We start from the raw sequence: 23,090 nt of genomic DNA on the forward strand, positions 1-23,090 counted from the left end.
GGTTCCAGATCCTCGCCACTCTGACAGTGAAGTAACGCCTCCTGATGTCTAGTCTGAATCTACCCTCTCCCAGCTTGTGACCATTATTTCTAGTCACTCCTGGTAGTGCTCAGGGGAACAGGGACTCCCCCAGTACCTGCTGGTCCCCTCTGACTAGTTTGTAACAGGCCACTAGATCCCCCCTCAGCCCTCCCTTGTGGAGGCAGAACAAGTTCAGGTCCCTTAGTCTTTCCTCATAGGGCCTGCCCTGCTGCCCCTGATCATGCGAGTGGCCCTCCTCTGAACCCTCTCAATGCTGTCCACGTCCCTCCTGAAGTGTGGTGCCCAAAACTGGAAGCAGTACTCCAACTGCAGCCTGACCAGTGCCACATAGAGGGGGAGGATCACCTCCTTGGACCTGCTCAAGATGCATCTATGGATGCATGACAAGGTGTGGTTGGCCTTCCTGACCTCGTCCCCACGCTGTCTGCTCATGTTCATTTTGGCATCAATAATGATTCCAAGATCCTTTTCTGTCTCTGCACTGACAAGAAGGGAGTTCCCCAGCCTGTAGGTATGCTGCTGGTTCTTCCTCCCCAGGTGCAGCACCTTATACCTGTCAGTGTTGAAACCCATTCATTTCATATAGACCAGAGGTGGGCAAAATACAGCCCGCAGGCCGGATGCAGCCCAGGAGGCCATTCTATATGGCCCGTGGGGCCCCTAAAATATTTACAAAATGTAATATTTATCTGCCCTTGGTTCCTGTAAAAAATGACAGGAACCAAGGGCAGTAGGAGCCAGGGGAAGCCCGGCGGGCTCCTACAAAAGCAGGGCCCACCTGGCCCCACCCCCCACCTCGAAGCCCCAGCAGGGGCTTCTGGCCTGAGACCACATGGCTGCCCCACACCGGAACTGCAGGTAAGGGAGAAGTGGAGGAGGGCAGGGGAGGATCCCGGGCAGAGAAGGAGCCCGGAGAAAAGTGGTCTGGGGAAAAGCTGAGTGCGGAGGGGGGTGGAGCAGCGGCCCCTCGCCCGCCTCGTGGCTGGCACCCTGTACTGCAGCCGCTTGCTGCAAGCAGCTGCAGCATGGAGTGTCGGGCACAGGGCGGGCAAGTACCCGTTTCCCCCGCCCATGCTCAGCTTTTCCCCAGGCTTTTTCCCGGTGCAGAGGAAAGCTTTCCCTCGCCCACTCTGTGGCCGGCGCCCCGCACTGTAGGTGCTCGCAGCCCATGCAGCGCTGACCGGAGCAGGCACAGGCAGTCCCAAGTGGGCTGCAAGTGGCTGTAGCACAGGGCAACGGGAGCAGGGCGGGGCCGCTTCCCCCCCCCCGCACCCAGCACCACTTTGTAATCTGGCCTCACAGCCAGCCTGGGCCCCGCACCAGCTCCAGGCTTGCCTGTCGGGGCTCCACATGGCGACAGCAGATGTAGCCCCCCCCCCCCCCCGCTTGCTGCACCGGGCAGTGTTTGCCACCGTCTCCTGTTGGCTGCCCAGCAGATAAGCTCCAGGCGGGCAGCAGCAACAAACACTGCCCGGCGCAGCAAGCAGGGGAGCCACAGCTGCTGTCACCATGCACAGCCCTGACAGGTGAGCCTGGAGCTAGTGCGGGGCCCAGGCTGGCAGCAGGGCCAGGTTACAAGGTGGTGCTGAGTGTGGGGAAATGCGCCCCCCATTTGCCCCATGGCCAGCACCCTATGCTGCAGCTGCTCACAGCCTGCATGGAGCTGTCTGTGCCTGCTCCAGACAGCCCCACATGGGCTGTGAGCACCTGCAGCAGGGAGCACTGGCCATGGGGCAGGCAAGGGGCTGCTTTTCCCCATGCTCAGCCCCAGCTGCTTCCCTGCCGGTGAGCACGGGGTTGGGGCTGTGCACTGTTCCCCACCTGTACCGCAGGGCTGGGGGGCACTGGCAGTGAGCAGGTGCAGGAGTCACTGGGACGACAGGGTCTGCACTGGTGTCCCGGGGCCAGTGCCGACAGGGCTCAGAGCAGGGTGGCAGGAGCATGGGGTCCCAGCTGGCAGGGGCTCTGTGGAGCCAGGCCAGCTCCCCCCTTTCCCTGCTGGTGCAGCCCAGCCCGGATCCACAGATCCCTGCCAGCCTGTGCCCTGCTTTGGGCCCCACTGGTGCTGACCCTGGGACATTGGTCCCAAGACATTGGGACATTGGTCCGAAGATGATGACCAGGGGGCGGGGCACCTGTCAAGGGGCAGGGCTACCCATGCAGCCCTCGACAGCCTGCCAAAACTTGGTAAGTGGCCCTCCGCCCGAAATAATTGCCTGCCCCTGATACAGACACACCCTGTATGATTCTTATTTTCTGGAATATGAATAGCCATCCTCTAAAATACAGTTATTCTTCCTATACACAATGGGCCCCAGAAGTGATTGTTAATAGATGCAGAATGTGCATCATATTTAAGTATTTGTGGGTTACTGTATATTTACCAGGGGCCTCTGATAACACTTGAAGTCATGAAGTCAGAAGTTACCTAATCTTATTAGTGTCAATTAGTGTAATTTTCATTAAGACCTGACAATATTACTATAAGCCTGTTTACAAGTGGAATGAGCTCATGGTGACAGTTTTTTCACAGAAGGTGGATGTTAATAACAACTCCAGGCTTTCTGTGACCTACTTAAAGGGCCAATATACCACTTTGTTGTCCTCTCTCATACTGACAGCACCACTGTAAAAGAACTTGTCCATATGGATTTCAAAGCTGCAGCAGACTCACTCATTCAAGCCTGGTTTGAAAGCATAAATGATGGTCACTGCTCCACCTGGTACTTCAAGAAATGAAAAGGATGAAAAAAGGCACACACTCTAGGTTCAAGCAATAGGTGTGTGGAACACAACATCCATTATTTTTCTGCATGTCATTTTGGGCTGTGTTTCCAGTGATACTAGCAATCCTCCTTTCAGCTCCGTGTGATATTAGCAACAGTTTCTGGAACTGAATGGTGTCGGCAAAGGTGAAAAATAGCCTCCTTCAGGCCCTAAAAATTAATTTTGTATGTCTTCTCCACTTTCTCTTCAGTGTTATTTTCCATTGTTCAATAAATTTGCATCAGAGCTGCTAGTTCTGGTCATAAATGGTGATTTCATATCTCAGTTAGATTTAACTACAAATCCAACCTCACTTAATAATAGTCATTTCAGAAGCTACACCTGCCCTTATTCCTTAGCTAACCTCACAATTTTAAATTATGGTAAGACACAAAATCCTTTCAGTTCTTGATCTACAAAGATAGCGGTCAGATAAGGAGTTACCATCCTGTGTTGAATGGCATCCACCTGCAAGAGCATCTTTGGATATGTGAAGCTCTCCATTTTCCATGAGTGGTAAAACTGGTGATTTGTACCAGGAGGACAGGGAAAGCTGCTACATAAAGGTACATTCAGGCTAAATACAGACAGTCAAAAAGCCTGAGGCTGAATTGATTCAGTCTTTGTAAATTTGTCTAACCTGCGTAGATTGAACCAATAAACAACAGACATTCACTTCTGATTCCAGAAATGCAGCCACGTGTCTGCAGTGGCCCAGGCCAAAAGCCAGGGGGCACTAGAGCACACCTCTCTGCTTGGGTGGAGCAAACAGTTTGTGCCAAGGTTAGCCTGCCCACCTTGTGAGGGCGGATTTGCAGGGGAGGTGCAAAGCATCCTGAGATGCTGGGGGGACTGTGAGTTAATCTGGAGAGAATCTGGGACAGAAGGTCAATAAACTGATTTAACCTAAATCAGTTAAGTCTGATACTACATCCATCCAGGTTTATCTTTAAACCAGTTTCAGGCATTTTGAAACCAGTTTATGTGCACTGAACTTCCACTGTGTTACAGATTTGAACCAGTTTCTCATCACTTATGGTTCATGTGCAATTTCTGTCCCTAGCCTCAGAATCTAGTTAGGGAACAAGATAATACTTATGCTCTGTCATACTCACAGATGTTACACCAGTCAAGCCACCTATGATGAACCTTTGCTGTGCAGAAAATAGATGTTTTGTTTTTTCAATATGTGCTGACAACTCTCAGAAGGGCCTAGTGTCTTTCTTAAAGAAGCCCATCAGCTTCCTCTGACACTAGAAAAAATATAGGCATATTGATGTAGTATGAGAAAAGTTGCAGGAGCTTAGCAATAACACCCAACTTAATTTGCTTCCTTTCTATACAGAGATAAAAGAAGCAATTTGCATATAAACCCTTGCACCTTGCTCCTGCTCTCACTTAAGTCAAGTGCATAATGTCCACTGACTCTGTTGGGAACACTGCCTTAAGCCTAGCTCCCTACTGAAAAGGATTTCTTAAAAAGGTCTGCAGAAATACATGAATCGTGCAGCCAAGGCAGTATATACTATTAAAACAAATAATTTAATTTATAAGAGTTATTCAGATAAATCCATCTGATTTGGAAATTTGAGAACCACTTTCTCTTTCAATGCTCTGAGCCAGCAGCCTGCTCAGAGGCAGCTCCCAAACAGCTCCAACCATTTATCTCTAAAAGAGAAAACATTACGAAGAAAGAAATGCTACTATAAATCCCAAGCACAGATACTTTAAAATATGAATAAAAATTCTGTTATGATAATTGGGGAATTAATATTATAGCATGGCATAAATATAGTGCAACTAGGAAATAGTCTTTTGAGAACGGTATCACTAAAGGAACCAAAACTGATTAAACGCACCAATCTGATAAGGAGCATTTTTAAAAGAGATGACCATGATCCTAGCTTCAAACTGCTTCCACTGGAAAAGTAATGTCAGATAGTAATTTTGTCAACAGAGGGGGATTTTCCAGATAGTAGAGTGACATTATGCTAACAGGAGGCTAGTTCCTTATTCTGTAGCAATGACAGAAATTATAGACATGAACACAGACTAGATTTTGATTAGCTCCAGCTCTTCTCAGAACAGCATCTTGGGTGTCTCTGCAGCTCTGGTAGTTTACACTGGTCCCAATCTAGACCTGGAATTTGAGGTGATACCCTGGGTTCCTTTGCCAAAGCTGCAGATCACTCAGCTTAACAACAACTCAGAAATAGGACTTATATCTTCACCTGATGGAGAAGAGGCTTTTTTATTTTAAGAGAAATCTATCCAAAATGAAGTATAATTTACTCAAATATTCTGAATCAGGATTTCCTGTTCAGTAACTCTAGTCAGAGTAATCCACTAAACTACCTTTTCAGTGGAAGGATTGAACATTTAAAGTATAAAGTGTCTATTACAGTCTCACCAATTCTCCTCCTCCGTAGGCTCTTCATTTCACCTCTTCATTGACCCTGAAGCATCATACACTGTATAAGCTACCCTTGTTAAAATCTCTTGAATTATCAATTTGGAGAACAGTTGTGTCAATGATTCGTGATCATGACCTCAGGAATGTGACCAAACTTGTATGTAAGCAATTCCTAGGTTAGAAAGCATACCACAATGCCCATTGCTTCAACAAGTGTGATAGTGGTCCAACTGTAACAGCTCATGATTGTGAACCACAGTCCACATTTTCATTATCATCTTTATTTTACTATATCCATATAGCACTTATCATCATCTAAATATCTCAATTCCAAATTTCCATGTGCATACTGGAAAAAAAAAACAGACAAATGACAAACCATCTAAATAGGCTTCCCAGGAGTCAGGCAGCTTAGATGATTCGTACAGGGGCTCAGAGCAGAGCACATTCTACCACTTGATATGTAGCGTTCATTCAAAGAAGAAACAGAAAAAAACTTGCCAGCCAATTGCATCTAAAGTTTGAGAAGATATTTTAAATAACTAGATCCTGGATCAATTTAGGGCCATGGTTATAATTATTGATACTGCAAAATGCACCAGAAGCAAACAAGAAGCAGAGATTTAAGCATAGTTCTTATGAGAGCAACTATTTTTCTCCTATGTTTTTAGTCCAGATATACAAATACTGAGTCTAAACGTTAGCCAAACTGTTCCATTAGGTTTCCTCAAAGTACAAGTCTCTGGTTGCCACATTTCATCACCCTCTCCCCTAAAGAAGTAAACAAACGTAAGCTTTTTATCTCTTCATTTTACTTGGAAGTTTCAGCTATATTTTAGGAGCTCTCCCAAAAGCAAATGATTTATTAACTTCACAACCCACTATAAGTTGTGGAGACAACAGTGAAATTGAAAGAGAAAACAGATGTGTAAGGCCTCTGACAGACATTAAGGTAAAGGAGCAATGGTATCTGATGTAGAATCCCAACAATTGTGCTTCCTACCATCCCACATGTACATGGCAGGAGGTGTGATTGCAGGATCCTGCATCACGTTCCATCATGTCATATTGCCAGTACAGGGTGATCTTGTCTCCCAGCTGAGGGAGCTCACCATGCTCTCCTGCAGCTGGGATCTCTGATCAGCTGACCAGGGCTCCCAGCAGTTGGAGTGCACGATGCAGTCCCCGGCTGGACACCCTGATCAGCTGAGGGGTGCTACCAGCTTCTGGTGCACACAGGAGTCTTGAAAACTTCCTGTGTGCTCCAGAGGTTGGGCACTGGCCACATATTCAATTAAAGGTTTGACAGAAACCAGCCACAAAGCTATTACACACATTTTGTGTAATAACTTTGTGGCTTGTTCCTCATTTTATCACACCATTAACTGAATAAGCATGTGACCAGGTCACTTCTTGAGATGTGCTTAAGCAGTTAAGTGTAATGTCTGTCAGGGGCCTAACAATGTAGTCTCAGAAGCGATGGCTTGAGTCTGTGACAAGTAGATAATAAGCAAGAGTATTCAATTTGTCTTCAGAATCACTAATTACAAATTACTGTGCAAATCAGCCCTGGAGAATCTTTAACATAACAGTGCTAGGTTTTGTACTAAAGAGAAAGTAAAAAATTAGTAACATGTAGTCATTTCCAAAACCAAGGATCAATCAAAGCAGCATCAAGGCTGACTCTTCAGCTTAACTTATTTCATGAATAATGTTTTTATTAATAATATTTTAAAATAATGCAGACAGATAAATTGTGTCTATAACTCACAATTAGGTGATTTTTTTGCAGTGAGTTTGAAACTTGTCCACAGCAGTGCAACTGACAGGTGGCAAAGGAGTAGCAGCTCTGGGAGGTACCTTTGTGGGGGGTAATACACAGATAGCTGCCACCACAGCAACAACTGACTATTGCCACCATTAGCACTACAGTAGCTGGCACTGGCCTGCATATCACAGCTGCCTCAGGGGTTTAGTTGCCCTGATATGGCTCTGCTTTTCCAGGAAACTATGGTCTTTGCCATCAAAAGGTACCAGCACCAACTCTACAATTCCCTGTTCTTCGTGTGCCCTGCTTTGTGCTAATTCACATCTCCAAAGAGACAAATACCCAGGGTAGCTCAGCCTCAATGTGCACATCCTTATGAGTGTGCATGTGTGGTCTGCCATGCTACTAATTAGCTAACACCTAATTAACACCGGAGACCCAGAAAAAAGCGGTTGGGTGCACATGGCTGCAGCATGCACCACCCGAAACCAGAGCCTGGCCAACCAGAGCCATCTGCCATGAGCAAAAATGTGAGTGCAGGGGCATAACTGGGGACAACAAGCAGCACAAATATGTGATGTGCTGCTGCTACTTGTCCCTGGGGAAACATGTGTTCCTGCTTGTGGCAACATGCCCAATGTGGGCAACTACACTACAAAGCAACTACAGAGCAAGTATGTGGCAGAAGGCCACCTCTGTTTCTCCCCAAAAACTCTGCTCTGTGACAATTTGGTTAGGATGGGCCCAGCAGAGGTTACACACCTTACCCCATCTCTTTAGGTAACCTGAGCTGGATACATTCCTGAGGGAGGGGGGAAACCTGCTCCCTCTGCCTACATTACTGGAATAACATACCTGGGTGAGGGGCTTGCTCCCTGGGGAGCTAGGAACTGCCAGTCTCCCCAGCAACTACTGATGCATTTCAAATTGGTTGGCTGACAGCCAACAGGTGCTGGCCTCCACTGAACCAGGTAAATGAGGTCATAATGGCTATATAAGTTAAGGACTGCCCAGGAGGAGGAGGCAGCAGCCATGAGGGAGACTCAAAGATAGAGAAGAGCTGAACCATCTGAAACTTGCTCTCTCTCTCTCAAAACTGATGATCAAGAAACTGCCTGCCTCCAGAGGGAATCTCCACCTGCCTGTGAATGATACTTATGAGTAAGCTACCTGAGATCTAACGAGATATATAGCTTGCAGTAACTCAGATGCATGATCAAAGGCTACCCAGCCATGCCAGTTTGCTCTATGGGATTTCTCTGATATTCCTCTAACCTGTACACTGTTGCAACCCTATCCCTTGTAACCAATAAAGTTCTCCTTTGTACCTAGAGTGGGAGACTTATTGGGAGTGGGTCTAGATTATGCCTTGGGGGCCCCTTGGTTCGGCTGGCTAAGAGAGACCACTACTTGTGCTTCCAACTGAGAGAAGCACCCCCAAGTGCTTGAAGTGAGTCAAGTACCCTCAAGGTCTACTAAGCCTGTGTTTCCCAGGGTGAACAGAGCCTGAATCAAGCCCAGCCCTGGGTGGTGGCAGTGTTACCCCCAGGCTAGTGGGTGCACTCCAGGAAGGGGGTCAGCCAGAGGTGAGGTGCCCTCAGGGAGGCACTCGGAGCCTGGAAAGTGGTTGGGCGCAGTAAGGTGGGTGGCTCAATTTAGGAGCGCCCCAGGAAACACATGTTCCTGCTTGTGGCGACATGCCCAATGTGAGCAACTACACTACTAAACAACTACAGAGCAAGTATACTACACTTTATTCTGTCCTCAGCAATCTCTCGTGTCACAAGGTCTTCCGGTTCATATTCTGTACTAAAACAACATTTGAAAGGAGCCAGGGGCACCGAAGAGAGAAGCAGATATAAGTCTGACAGGCTATTTTGTTAAACTGGCTGCCACTTTTAATTTTTCAAGTTCTACAAACTCTTACAAAATTATGCTTGGATAAAACTCATCTATGATTGGGAAAAACTCTCACACCACTTCATTGTCAGGGGCCATCAAAAATGGAAATCAAGGAACTGCTTGGCTTCCAAGATAGAGGCCTCAGAAAAGATCTGAGGGGGAAGACAGAAGACTTTGCTTCTCTGATATATATAGCATCACTAGACAGATATTAAGCATCATAATTACAGTGGGCAAGACTCAAGAATTTGTTGTGAAAGTTCAAGTTTTATTGTATGCCCTGGTGAAGTGGGTTCTGGGAGTGAAGGACTAAAGTTTTTGCCTGTGGGGATGAGACTGTGGAAGTGGCCAGGCAGAAAGGCTCTCACAGCAGGGAGCTGCCAGCTCTGAGGTTAGGGACAGATATTACACATAAACTGATTTAAGTGATCAGAAACAGAGTCTGCCTGGCTTCCCCTGGCCCCATCCCTCCCAGTCACCACTCACTGCTCCAGCAGGGATCCATCCCTCCTCTCTCCCACAGCATGGATAATAGTCTGCATGTGGTATGCTAGCTAATGCTGAGAGGTGTCTGTGTAAGGCAGGCTGGACAAAGCTAGACAGGACAGTGTCAACTTAGGGCTTTTTGGAGCTAATCAAGAGGTCAGCTGGTAATGTCCCCTTCCTTATGAACAAGTTGCTTAAGGAAAGCTTGAGCTAATGAGAGATGTTTTGCTTTCTGATGGGGTGTTAAATGCTGATAACAGAGCTGATAAACGCTCTGTTATCAAGAAGGGTGGGGACTTCTCCCTAATCAGTGTCCTGCTGGGGCATGGCCACGCCACCCTCAGCTCAGCACTATTGAAGGGAAGGGAGGGCTACTCTGGCATCCTGGCTTCTAGCCTGAACCACTACAGGCATATGCCTGCATTTCCTAAGTCCGGATGTCTGTATGGTTACAAACCGGTTTAGCCTAGCCAGGTTAGACTAACCTGCAAAGATTGAATCAATCCAGGCTCAGGCTTTTTGAATGTCTTTTTTTAACCTGAGAAACCACATGCTGGACTTGGAGGGGAGATCCATGAGAGAGTGTGTCTATTACTAGAGTGCCTGAGGGGTCCAAAAAAGGTAATCCCACCAAGACAGTGGACAAAAACCCTACTTGTCAGCATTTTAAACTCCCCTCAAATGTTGATTTCGAAATAGGAGACAAAGATTAACATTACGATAAAGTCTGGAGAAAGTCTCATTTGGGAAAAAAACCTTAAGCTCTCATAGTCAAGCTTCTGAATTTTTCTACCAGAGAGTTATCAAAGCTAGCAGAAAACTTGGAAAACTGACAGCCAACAGGTTGAGCCTGACCTCATATAATGCCATCTTCTTGGTCAGGTGACTGAAGAGCAGGCACTGTTTAAACCAGAAAGACTACAGCCCAGACACAAGCAGTCAAGATGCTTCTTGAAGTATCCAGCCATCCTGAATCTAATTTACAGGGGAAAAACCTACACTTTCTTTGACCCTATGGAAGCAGAAACCTTTATTATATCAATGTTAATGTCTTTGTCTTTATTGTTGCTGAGTAATAGAGACCTGGCAGTCATAGTTTGCAAAACAGCAGCAGCAAATTTAAAATGTCTTGTACTTGATTTTGTTGTTTTATTTTCCTTTCTTTCCCACCCCCATGATCTTTTTAAGAGTGTGCTTGCAAGTGTATGTTGATATGAGCTCTAAATACATGAGAGAATATCAATATTATAAACTATAGCAGTATGCAGACAAATGTACATTTGATTTAAGGAACATGACAAATTGCCAGCTATATATAAAAAAAGATAAAATCACTAAGAATGGCCAATCATATTCAGTGTGCATCTTAGAATGCTAAGGGCTTAACAGTCCTACTGAAAAAAAGCATATTTTCTTCCAAAATGGAGGGCTGATTTTGCTATGTTCCAAGAAACTCATCTGCCAGTAGAAGAATCTCAAAAATGAGAGCATAATTGCACAGTGTTAGCAAACTCTAGTTTTTACAACACAAAGTCACATGGAGTTTCTTTATTAGTACATAAAAATTATGCCCCCATTTGATTGACATAACTGATGATCCAGAGAGTAGATTTGTTCTTGCAAATGTTAAAAGTATGGATTCCATTTTTACTTCACAATGTCTATGATTCCAATGCAGACCTTCAAACACTTTAATATTCTTTTTTGTTAAGTGCTCTGAATTTCAGAAATACCTTTATAGTTTGAGGGGAGACTGGTATGAATGTTTGGATCCTGTCATTGATAGAGCATGTGCCCCTCTGTCCATAAAATCTACTTTTAGGTAAGTTGGACCATACTGAGCCAACCGTTCAACAGGTTTCTGCTCTGTGGGTGGAAGATACAAGAGCTCAACTTCCATTTAAAAAGATGTAGCTACCTATTGAAAAGGCCAACTATAATCTTCCAAGCTTTCAACAATATTACAGTTCTTCTCAGTAAGTCAGGCTAGATACTGAATGACTGATAACTCTGTGATATGCATGGAAATTGAACAGGCACTTACATCTCCCCTTCCAACCGTAATAAGCTCTATTTGCCACCATCTTCCTAATTCTCTAATCTCTACAATTTTTGCAGCCTAAACAGCTTGGACAAATTTGGCAAGCTTACTGATGTTTCATCCTTCATTACTTTGGAATGTCTCTACTTGTGACAAACCCTTTTTCAAGTATGGGTTCAACAAACTGATCTGAAGAAAGTGGATGAGTAAGGGGATTGTTCATGTAGAACATCTTCCACTAGGAAATTGTGTTAAATCAGGGTTTTTTTGTTTGTTTGTTTTTAGTTTTGTAATGAACCTGACTTTCCAAAAAGAGTTGAATGGCAATATATGTGGTTGCATCAAGTATTAGAAAATCAGTCTGGACTTGAGGCTTTAGGTGAGGCAAAAATTCTAGGTATATTATTTTTGGCCTTGAAATCTGCTTTTCTTCCCTATTCTGCACCATTATTCTATGAATATATAATGTCACAGAATAGAACCGATACAGACTGACTAAAGGGAAAAGAAGACATAGGTATCCAGATTTCAGAATCCCTATGGAAATGAGTGATTGACAATATTCAAACATTAACAGTTGATCTTAGACAAATCTTTAACACCACTATATTTTTTCACCTACAACCAAACCCCAGATTCTGGGATCATTTTACATATCTACATCTATATCAATCCTTGATTCTGATTTTTGTAATTCTGATTATTGTTATTACATTTTTTATAAAATCAATACAAATCATAAATAATAAACTGGGCATCATAGTGATTCTTGCCCAGTGAAATGGGGGAAAACTTGTCAGTCCTTTCTGGCATACAGGGCGGAACAGCGGGAAAGCATTGAAGTAGTCAAGTAATTTTACCTGTGCCCTCACTGCAATTAGTTGGTTTACAAGTTTGAGTGAAAATAGCACTTGTCCCCAGCAGGTTCAGCTAACTTAAATTGATAGTTCCACCACAATTAAAGGTGAAAAGTTTTATTTGTGGATAGGAAGTGGATTAAAGGCAACTTCCAAGTAACAAAGCAGTGAAGACCTACCAGTAGACTGAGTACCTACTGCACAGATTACATAGCCTGTGCAACTACTTATTGCAAAGCAGAGCTGTGTATTAAGGCATTAAGAAAGAGATATCTTCTTCTATTCTGACATATGCATAAAATCTACACAAGATGGCAACAGCATGGTTCTTTATGTCCTTCATCTTATTCTCCCATGCTGGATACCAAATACTATTCAAATCTTTAACACCACTATATTTTTTCATCTACAACCAAACCCCAGATTGTGGGATTGTTTTAGAGTAAACTAGACATGCCGGCCTCTGCAGTTATTAATAATCATGTCTAGAGGTCAGTATATGAAGTCTTTTTTTTTGCCAATACAGCTCTCAGCCTGTACCTGCACTAGGGTTAAAGCACAAGCTCCTGATTTTTATATCCACCCCATGTATAACTGTGCAATGACCTATCAGAATAATGTAATCTTTTTCCCAGTTCAGGAATCCTTACTGCAAGAAACTGAACTTAAAATACAAATTAACAAATTCATATTTGATATATCCAAAAAGCGGAAAAGGTTTTCTTCTTCCTTCCTTGGATTTCCAGCGTAAGCAGAAAATGTTAAGAAATGCCTTTTTCAAATTATAGCAATGGTCTTTAGACCCACAGGCTGGGACAAACATTCAAGAATTGATTCAATCTTTCCAGATTAATCTAATCTGGATATGCTGAACTGGTTGCAACTGGATAGACATTCTCTCTGGACTTCAGGCACAGGCCTGCAGCAGCTCAGGTTACAAGCCGGGGGATGCTAGAGCATCCCTCCCTTCCAATGCACAGTGCTGAGCTGAGGGGGTCATGGCCAGGCTCCCACAGGACCTCTGATTAGGGAGGTCTGCCTGCACAGTCCCAGGCTCTTCCCCGCTGGTTGCTCAAGGGGCGGGAGTGTTGCCAGCCCCCAGCCCCCTGCTAGCACTCTGGGCAAGGGGGGAACGGGGGGAAGGTGGTGTGCAATGCATGCATCTGTTGATGATATGGAGCTTTTCAATCTCCCTCTCCCTGCTTCTTTATACTGCCTGCAGCAAACTGACAAGTGAGCAAGCCAGAAGGGGGCTGATAACAGTGACTATCACCTCATCAGCAAAACAACAGGTTCTCTCCATTACTTTAAACTCTTCTTAAACAGCTTACCAGCTGACCTGTTGATTAGCTCCAAGTAGCCCTAAGTAGTCACTGTTCTGTCTGCCTGTCCCAGTGAAATTAGAGAGAGAGAGAGAGAGACAGAGACAGACAGACAGACAGACACCTCTCAGCATTAGCTAGAATACCAAGTGGAGTCTGTGATGTGGGAGATGGAAGGGAGGGATTCCTGCTTAAGCAGCAAGCAGTCAGGAATAGGGCAGGGGGAAGCCAGGCAGACCCTGCTGTGTCTGCAAGTCTCTGCTGGAGCTCCAGCCAGGGAGCAGAGGGGTAGGGCCAACTCTGCTGTGAAGCAGAGAGCCCTGTTCTGCCCAGAGAGCATGCTGGAATGCCAGGGGTGTCTGGTTTATCTTAAACCAGCAAGGGGTCTAGGACAGACATTGCATAAAGTGGTTTGAGCCAAATCAGTTAAGTCTGACACTACATTGAACCAGGTTTATCTCAAACCGGCTTTAGTCATTTTGAAACAGGTTTATATGCATTGAATATCTGTTCCGTTACAGGTTTTAACCAGTTTCTGATCACTTAAACCAGTTTATGTGTAATATCTGTCTCTAGCCACAGTAACTGCAACTCATTAATGCTTCACATTAAATTTTGGTCTCCTGCTGCTTTGACAATGTCATCCCACCTCTTGAATCCCTTCCCTTGTTTCTTCTCATCTTCCTTATCCTGCCAGAGGTCTACCTCCTCCTCCTCAAAGCTTTACATAACTCTTTAATCTCTACCTTTGTGTCCTATAAATTCTCTCTGAGCCTTTGCACCATCCCTTGTAGCTGCTCTCTACCTCCTCTAGCTCTCAGCTTTGTGCCTTCATCATGCACACCTTCTGTGCCTGTAGTATCTTCTCATTCTCTGCATGTCCCCTTTTTCTCCTCCATTAAATGTATTCTTAAAGCACAGCTCTTTTTGGAAGCTATCATATCCCTCCCACCTTGCAGTTATGTCTGCTGTCTTTTAAGTACTGTATGCACTGTATTCATGTAAACTGGTCTGTAATTTTCTCAGAGCAAAGACCTGTTCTTGCAAAAGTGTTGTGCACACTTAGATAATTCTGTAACTGCAACAGAAAAACAAATCCTTTGACTAATAGCAATAAATGACTTGCATATGTGTGTTCTTCCTGAAACCTTTCTTTGTTAAGAAAATAGAATCTAACATATTATACAGGATTACAGCGACACTATTTTAAAATATGCCATGCTATTGAAAACCCATATACTGCAATTACCACTATATACCTGCTGTACCTGCAATTGCTACTGTATTTACAGAGTTAGGAAAAAAATCTTCATAACCTACAAACAGTCTCTTAGATAGAACTCAGTAAATATACTATTAAGTTATCTTGATGTCATTTGTTTTACTATGTTCTGGTCCTTTACGTAAATGTAAAACCAGCCTATTCTGTAACTCAGACACTATTTCTCCCATCTGTCCTCTCTATAAGCCCTAAGAGATGCCAGAGGAAGTAACACAAAGATTAGGTGGAACTGCCTGCTAGAGTTCAGACACTTCAAACACTGTACAGTTGAAGCAGAGTCAGTTACAAAGTTTGAATATGTTTTACAGTGAATCATTCAGCTACTTAGTAGAAGTTCCTTCCAACTGAGGTACATACTAGAATTTTGTAATGATAGACAGGCAAGATGGGCTGGATGTTAGCTAGAAACTGTTAACAGCATGAAACGGAATCATTATAAATATTGCTAAGCAAAATTTTAGGTTTGCTGAATCCTATATTACGAGTAACTGTCTCAATCCTGCCATGGGTTCCACAAGAGACTTCCCCTGTGCTTGTATTTAATTTGCTGCAAGAACAGGGATAAACATATTTTTCCCCTATTTAAAATTACATAATTAGTTACCAACACAGTTTTTAATAGGAGCAATAGAATAAAATGGTGATAAACCATTTGTAGTATTGTATTGAAAATGCATTGTGGGTTGCCATATTTTAAAATTATTTGGTAACAGACTAATGATGTATTTTTGCAACATTCTAATGAATTAGAATATAACAGTTATGACGGTCCTTTTCCCACACCTGCAGAGATAGAATGACATAATTGCTTTTATTTTAAAGGTAATTACAGGTATTGTATGCCTTTGACTAAGCCTAAAGGAAAGCGGATAATGCTGAAATATGTTAAAGCTGTCTCACTTCCAAACAAAATAAGAACTAGCTGAAAACATATTAAAAGGCCTCTAAGCAGTTTGATGAATTATGAATGTGAATTTTATGTTGGTTCATAAATAAACACCATAGATAATAATTGCCTTATAACACCATAAATGAACTCTGTACTTGGAGAGACACCAAGTAAGACTTAGGTAAACTTATTAAAAAGTGAAATGTCAGTAAAGGGCTTGTTCAGGAGCTTGTGTTATTAATGAATTGCCAGTATGTCACTGTTTATTAAAAAAAGAATAGCACTTCCATTCTGTTACAGTACATGCACACTCTTGTTTCTCAAGGTTAAATGCATTGCACATCAGGGGTTTTCTGTATTCCTCTATCCTCACTCCAGCTCCCACTCCCTATGCCACTATGCAATGCTCCCTCTACTTCAGGAACTTTCTGCGACCTCTTCAAGCCTTCATGCCAGGAGCATTGAAAGTTACCCATGATACTCTCCCCTTGCTCCTTCCTCCTCAAACCAGAGATTATCTATACTAGGATACTGCCTGTGCCAGATGCTGCATCTGTGGAGGACACAGAAGTGGAACACATAGCTTTCTACCCAGAAATCCCCTTTGCATCAGGAACTTTCCCCAGGATTGAGGATCTGTTGCACTTAACTCCTTTTTCATCACTATTGTTAGACCCATTAGACAACAGCATACTGATCAAATCGTTCTGACCTCAGTCAGATCAAATAAGTAATTTGTGGATCTAGTTCCATGGCTGTTATTCAGGCAAACATCTTGCTTAAGTCAATGGTTAACACTAATTCTGAAACTGCAAGATAAAACCTACAATATTTCTGAAATAATTTATTCTTTTAACTCAGTCTTTATTCAGTGCTGCTTTCTGTTCACAGCTCTGTTACCATGCACCTCCTTAAAGGTGTTTTTTTTTTTTTTTTCCTTTAAAGACATTATTTAAAATTAAAGTTGGATTTCTTGGGACAAACTAATCTCTTAAGCTTTTGCACACAACATGTATTTTCCTTGTAATGTATAGAATTGTACAGCTAAAGTTGAGAGCAGAAACAAGTCTACTAAATACTAATTGCTGGGACAGATCTTATCGTCCTTTTAAAAGCAGGGACCACATTTTTTTCCATTTAAATAATTTAAAGAATATTGGGAATAGTTCTAATATGGGATACTCATGCAATGAAACTGTATCCACATGACTTTTTTCAAAATCTGCCATAGTTCAATAAGTTTGCCAAAGAATTCTTGGTATACTAAGCAACTATACTGCCTAATTTAACATTTTTTTTTCCTTTTTTGTCAAGATCTTTATTACTTCTAAGTTCGCCAGATGTTCTCCTTTTATTTTCCTTACAAACGATCAGTCAGGAGAACTAGGAGGGAAGGTTGTGGTTTGGTTTTCTGGAGTACATTTTTTAAGCAATGAATTCACTTAGCCATTTTAAAGTCAGCTACTTGTCATTCATTAATGAATCTACAACTGCTCTAGTAATTCTTTTTTGTCCCCATTGTATAGTTATAAAAGTCCTTTGTATGCCCCTTTGGCCAACATTAACTCATTTTGCTTTTTTTTCCCTGCTACCCTTTCTTCCCTTTCCCAGGGAACGGAAGTCCCACAGAAGATCTGAACCTGAACCTTTCTGTCTCAATTTCTAACGAAGTGCTGCAACCACCACTAGGCCACAGGTTAGGAATAATCTAGAAGAAAGAGTTCAGAAATATGGATACTACAGAGGGGTGGCCTTGTGTAATTGTTCCCAGCATTGCAGAAACTGCTCCAGTGCTGTTTAATATTAATTGGATAAATGTAAGATGCAGTGGATCAGCTTCAAGAGGTGGACTCTAGTTGATGTCTGACCTGGGATTTGGTGGTTAGATCTCTTTGTTGGGAAGCAGGAGATGCAGGTTCAAATCCCTCTCTGAATGAGGGAGGCCTAGTGGCCATTACTCAGTAAGGAAAATTAGGCAACAAACAATTTTAAACAGCAAAAATTAGATGGCATTTTATTTTTACTAAATGGCTGACAAGTACTGGTATCAGTGGGACTGTCTACATGTGCACTTAATGTGCACTAAAGCATCACAAAAAATGTGCTCTTCAGCTAATATGGTGGTACTAGGTTTAATGTGTATTACCTAAAGCACACTAATGAACATGTAGATGTGCCCAGCGTTTCTTAGGTAATATGCCAAGCAAGTGATGCAAGGCCCATGTACATTACATATTCTTGCAGAAGATGGCTGGTGACTTAGGTTGCTCAGGGAGTTATGTGAAATCTACACAGATAATATCAAAATCCTTAAAGGGAGTACTAAAACATTTTCACCCCTTGCATACTAGTCCAGAATTTAAGAATGTAACTATTTAATTATAATTTTTAGACTCTCCAGGGAAGGGCACTCACAAAGTGGCACACACATTTCCCTTTCACAAAAAGGGAAATCTTCACTTGAGAGCAACATGTGTCAAACAATTCTGTCCACAGCCAACTGTCTTTTATGGTGGCCACAAACCTCTCTCTCACGTATTTTCATACCTTTACATTTTATCTTTCCACTCTCTTATCCCACATTTGTTTCCATTACAGCCCATTCTCTTATTTGCCAGACTGGGAAAGAGAAAAGATTGTTCTTTTAGTACATTCTGACATGTAATGTCAAATGCTCTGCTTGTTGCAAGCAAACTGACATTGTTACAGTTGTCTCTGTGAATAATTACACCCCTCCCCTCCAATATGCCTACCTAAACATTGCAAAAATAGCCTGAGTCAGCCTAATGGAGGGAAGTGTTCATGGGTATCAGATCTTTTTCTTTTTTCTGTTCCATGTTGCTCTTTCCTGGCATGGCTTCTCTTATGCACCATGCAAATGTTAATATATGAATATTAAAAACACACTGCCCAAAGAGGGACAGCTTCACCTTGACAGACATGTAAAACTGATGAGTTTTGAAACCTTTTTGTACCACCCTTTATAGAAGCCAAATCTTGAACAAGTGCAAATTGCCATAGCTCTGTTGCCAGCAGCTATGCTGATATACATTAGCTGAGAATCTGATCTTATTGCTTTCCTGATGTATTCATTCTGCCTTGATCTGTACCAATACAAATCAGGAATAATGCCCTTGATATCAATTGAGTTTTACAGCAATGTAATGGAAAGCCCAGATTGCATCATGTCTACTATAAAGAAAAAGCATTCTTCTAAGCTAAGCTTCTACCGCTCATATCAAGAATGCAAATAGGCAGAATTCAGTCCACTATAAGCTGTTGTTACTCATGAGTCTGTCATGCTCTTATTGGCAAAGATACCCAGCTTGATGGTTCAGAAACACCTTTTTGCCAGTTGTATATCATTTAAAAGGTGGGTGAATAATTTAAACAGCCATGAATGTGCATCATGCTACTACATAAGAGATGATCATTTAGATGCACACACTCCACAAAGTGATGGTGTGGTGTGCTGCAAAGTAATCCAATAACATTTGGAGACAATTACCTCCAGTGTATAGCTATACAACAATATATTACAAATCTACATTTCAATGAGCTGGGTGAAGATAGGCTGAGTTTGTGACTAGTACTGACAAAAAGGGAAATGGTGTTGAAGAAAAATTAAAGAAACCCACCTTAAGAAGTTCATAATGTTGAATCCCATTCACTCCAATGTCAGGATCAATAGCAGAAGGGACAGAGTACCGGGAATTAATGGCTGTGTTTTCAGGGATGGAGATGTTAATAACGGTTGAGGGAAAGAGAGGAGCATTGTCATTGATATCCTCTATCAGGAATCTGATCTTGACCAATCTGAAGACTTCATCGGGCAGAACAGCTACCTCCACTTCATAAAAGCAGCGGTTCTCACTAAAGATTCCAGAGCACAGCTTCTCCCGGTCTATACGGTTAGCAGTAGTGAAAATCTCACCAGTGTTTTCCTCTACCCGCACTAATGGTACATCTCCAGTCTTATACACAAGCTTAAACTGAAGAGGAGATGAAAGAGGAACATCTGGGTCCAACGTCAAGTTGAGATCCTTGAGCAAATTGCCAATCAGGACATTTTCTGGCAGTTCTTCCCTCACTGTATAATTCTTCTCCTGAGCACCAGACTGATATACAATACAGGCAAATAAGACTGCCAAGAGGTAGGTTCCAGACAGCAAGTCCATTTCCAGAATGGCTAATGAGTATTCTTATAGAACACCAAGGGCAGCTGGAAAAGAAAGGAAAGGGAAAAAAATATTAAAAAGCCATACAACAGTACGCCAGTCAAATGCTACGAATGCAAAAGGAAATTTAGCCTTTCATGAGCCAAGTAATTGGAAAACTGCTGCAAAACTAGGTCAATCAAACTTTATATCTTACTCTGAACAATGTCATATCAACTAAATGGTAGTAAAGTGGATAATCTCTTACAGCTGCATTTTTGTACCCTGAAATTTTTAAGACTGGATCCACCAAAATTCAAGGGCCTCTTCAACAGACATTTGTAATCAACCTTCTGAAAACAAACCTTCCCCTCTAAAGCACGCCCTGCTCTGTTGGCACTCATTTATCTCCCACCTGCAAGTCTTTGATGTGCCCTCCTGGAGGAGCTCAGACATTCTCAAGTCCACCACAGTACATGGTATGCAAGCAGCCATTAGCTGCGCAGCACTTCCTGTTCTGCTTCTGAATCACTTCTGTCTATGGGCATCTGTGGACCCCTCTACACATTACACTTAAGGCATGATTAACTGGTTAATCAGTTAATCTTGCCTTAAAGTTGTGACCCAGTTACACAGTGAACCAATTAAAGGTGTGTTAAAACAAGCAATAAGCTACAAAGTTATTCCACACTCAAAATGTATAACTCTATAGCTTGTTCTAACCACACCATTAATTGAACTTGTGGCCAAGTGCTCCCTTGTGGCTGGGAGCTGCATCAATTGAGGGTTTGCAGCAGGTGGTGCATTCCAGCCACAAGGATGCACCACCTGCTGCAATCCCTGAAGTTGACAAGGCTCTCAGTGGCAGCAGCATTCCCTACACTGCCCCCACTGTAAGCTTGATCATCTGCAGGGCTTGCAGCAGGGAGAATACTGCCCCCCACAAACCTCATAATGTGTGGGGCTCGCAACAGGGGCAGCACCAGGAATGCTGCTGCTGCTGTGAGACTCATTGACTGCAGGGCTCACAGTAGGGGGCTGTGTCTTCAGCTGCAGGGCTCGCAGCAGAGGCAGCAGAGAAAACGCTGCCACCGCTGCAAGCCTCTAGTGGTGGCGGTGTTCTTCCTGCTGTGTGCCCTGCTGTTGATAAGTCTGGCAGCATTGGCAGCATTCCTGGTGCCATCCCCCCACCTGCAGCCAAGGTCATCATGATCTAGGGCTCCCCCTGGGCCATCAATAAGGAGTGATGGGACCTAATACGTGATCCTACAATCGCACCTCCTGCCAAGCACGTGGCATAAGAAGAGGTGCAATTGTGTGACTTGTGCATTATATCTCTTTATGCTTTTATCTGCATGTGTAGAGCGGCTCACAAATCACAGGAGACTAAGTTTTGTCTCTGTAATCTGCCTCTGGTTTTTGTGCTAATAAAACTATATGACGGTTCTAAACACTAAGAAACACATGCTGGGAAAACTGCTCAAAAGAATGCCAAATAACTTACAGAAAAATGAACAGAGACTCCAGCTAGTAACAAAATTTACAAATAGTTTTTAAATAAGAAGGGGCCTAGGTCCAAACACTCTGAGGTAAATAAAACTCTTCAGTAACACTGGATCACAATAACAAATTACAAGAGCGCTCGGTCTGCTTACCTGAGTGCTCATCTGCAATGGTTCTCATGTCAAAATGGAAACAATTTTAGGAGCAGTTGTTATAATCTGAACTATTTCATAACAACAAGGGCTAGGGACAAATATTCAAAAAAGCCTGAGCCTGAATTGATTCAATCTTTGCAGGTTACTCTAACCTGACTAGGCTAAGCAAATAAAACCCTGGCTTGCATCTACCAATGCATCTCAGGCAAGACCCAGGATGTCATCCTCCCACTTCACTTGGCCTTGGTGAGGTTACAGCTGGAGTACTGTGTCCAGTTCTGGGCTCCACACTTTAGAAAGGATGTGGAGAAGCTTGAGAGAGTCCAGAGGAGAGCCACATGCATGATCAGAAGTCAAGAGAGCAGGCCATATGAGGAAAGGCTGAGAGGCATGGGAAAAGCATAGGCTCAGGGGGAACTTGGTGGCAGCCTATAAGTATATCAAGGGTGTGAATCAGAATCTGGGAGATCATCTGTTCACCAGGGCACCCCTAGGGAAGACAAGGTCTAACAGTCACAAACTGCTGGCAGATTGTTTTAGGTTGGACATAAGGAAAAACTTTTTTACTGTCCAAGTCTCCAGAGTCTGGAATAAACTCTCCCCAGAAGTGGTGCAGGCACCTACTCTGGACACATTCAAGAAACATTTGGATGATTATCTTGCCGGGGATATCTGACCCCAGCTGACTCCCTGCCCTTTGGGCAGTGAGTTGGACCTGATCATCTTACAAGGTCTCTTCCAGTCCTAATGTCTATGAAATCTATAATATTTATTTAATCAATTTGTAACTGCACAGACATCCCTTCTGGACTGAAAAAATGCCGGCACATGCCTTCAGTGGCTAAGGTTAGAAGCGGGGGGGGGGGGGGGGAGGGGGGGCACTACAACAGCCCTCCTTCCCCTTGCAGTGTTGAGCTGAAGGAGGCATGGCCAGGCCCCAGCAGGACACTCTTGATAACAGAGCATTTATCAGCTCTGTTATCAGCATTTAGCACCCCTTCATAAAACAAAACCTCGCTCATTAGTTCAAGTTCTTCTTAAACAGCTGTTTTCCAAAAGAAGGAATGCAGGGACATTACCAGCTGACCAACTGATTAGCTCCAAAAAGCACTGTCCTATCTGCCTTACACAGACACATCTCAGGATTAGTTAACATACCACATGCTGGCTACGGTCCGTGCTGTGGGAGAGAGGAGGAAAGGATCCCTGCTTAAGTAGAGGAGGGGTCAGGGGGACACGGGAAAGCCAGCAGACCCTGCTGTGTCTACAAGTCTCTGCTAGAGCTCTAGCCAGGGAGCAGAGGGGAGGGGCCAGCCCTGCCTTGGACCAGAGAGCCCGGCCCGGCCCAGCCCAGGGGGCTTGCTGGGATGCTGGGGGAATCTGATTTAACTTAAACCAGCAAGGGGTCTGGGAGAGACATTTTGTAAACTGGTTTGACCCAAATCAGTTAACCAGGTTTATCTCAAACAGGTTTCAGCCATTTTCAAAGTGGTTTATGTGCGCTGAA

The 23,090-nt window shown here is 43.4% G+C and overlaps 1 protein-coding gene across 5 annotated transcripts in view; it reads right to left on the reverse strand.

The window, feature by feature from the left end:
• LOC102570037 (protocadherin-11 X-linked) overlaps positions 1 to 23,090 on the reverse strand; it is a 1,294,105-nt gene that overhangs the window by 1,169,336 nt on the left and 101,679 nt on the right. For all 5 annotated transcript variants that reach the window (XM_019487929.2, XM_019487928.2, XM_019487932.2 and 2 more), the window contains exon 2: positions 19,407 to 19,990. In XM_019487929.2, coding sequence (XP_019343474.1) covers positions 19,407 to 19,946 — 540 coding nt within the window. In that variant the 5' untranslated portion in view covers positions 19,947 to 19,990. The remainder of the gene's footprint in view (positions 1 to 19,406; positions 19,991 to 23,090) is intronic.

This window comes from Alligator mississippiensis, chromosome 8, assembly GCF_030867095.1.
Source record: "Alligator mississippiensis isolate rAllMis1 chromosome 8, rAllMis1, whole genome shotgun sequence".
Lineage (NCBI taxonomy): Eukaryota > Metazoa > Chordata > Crocodylia > Alligatoridae > Alligator > Alligator mississippiensis.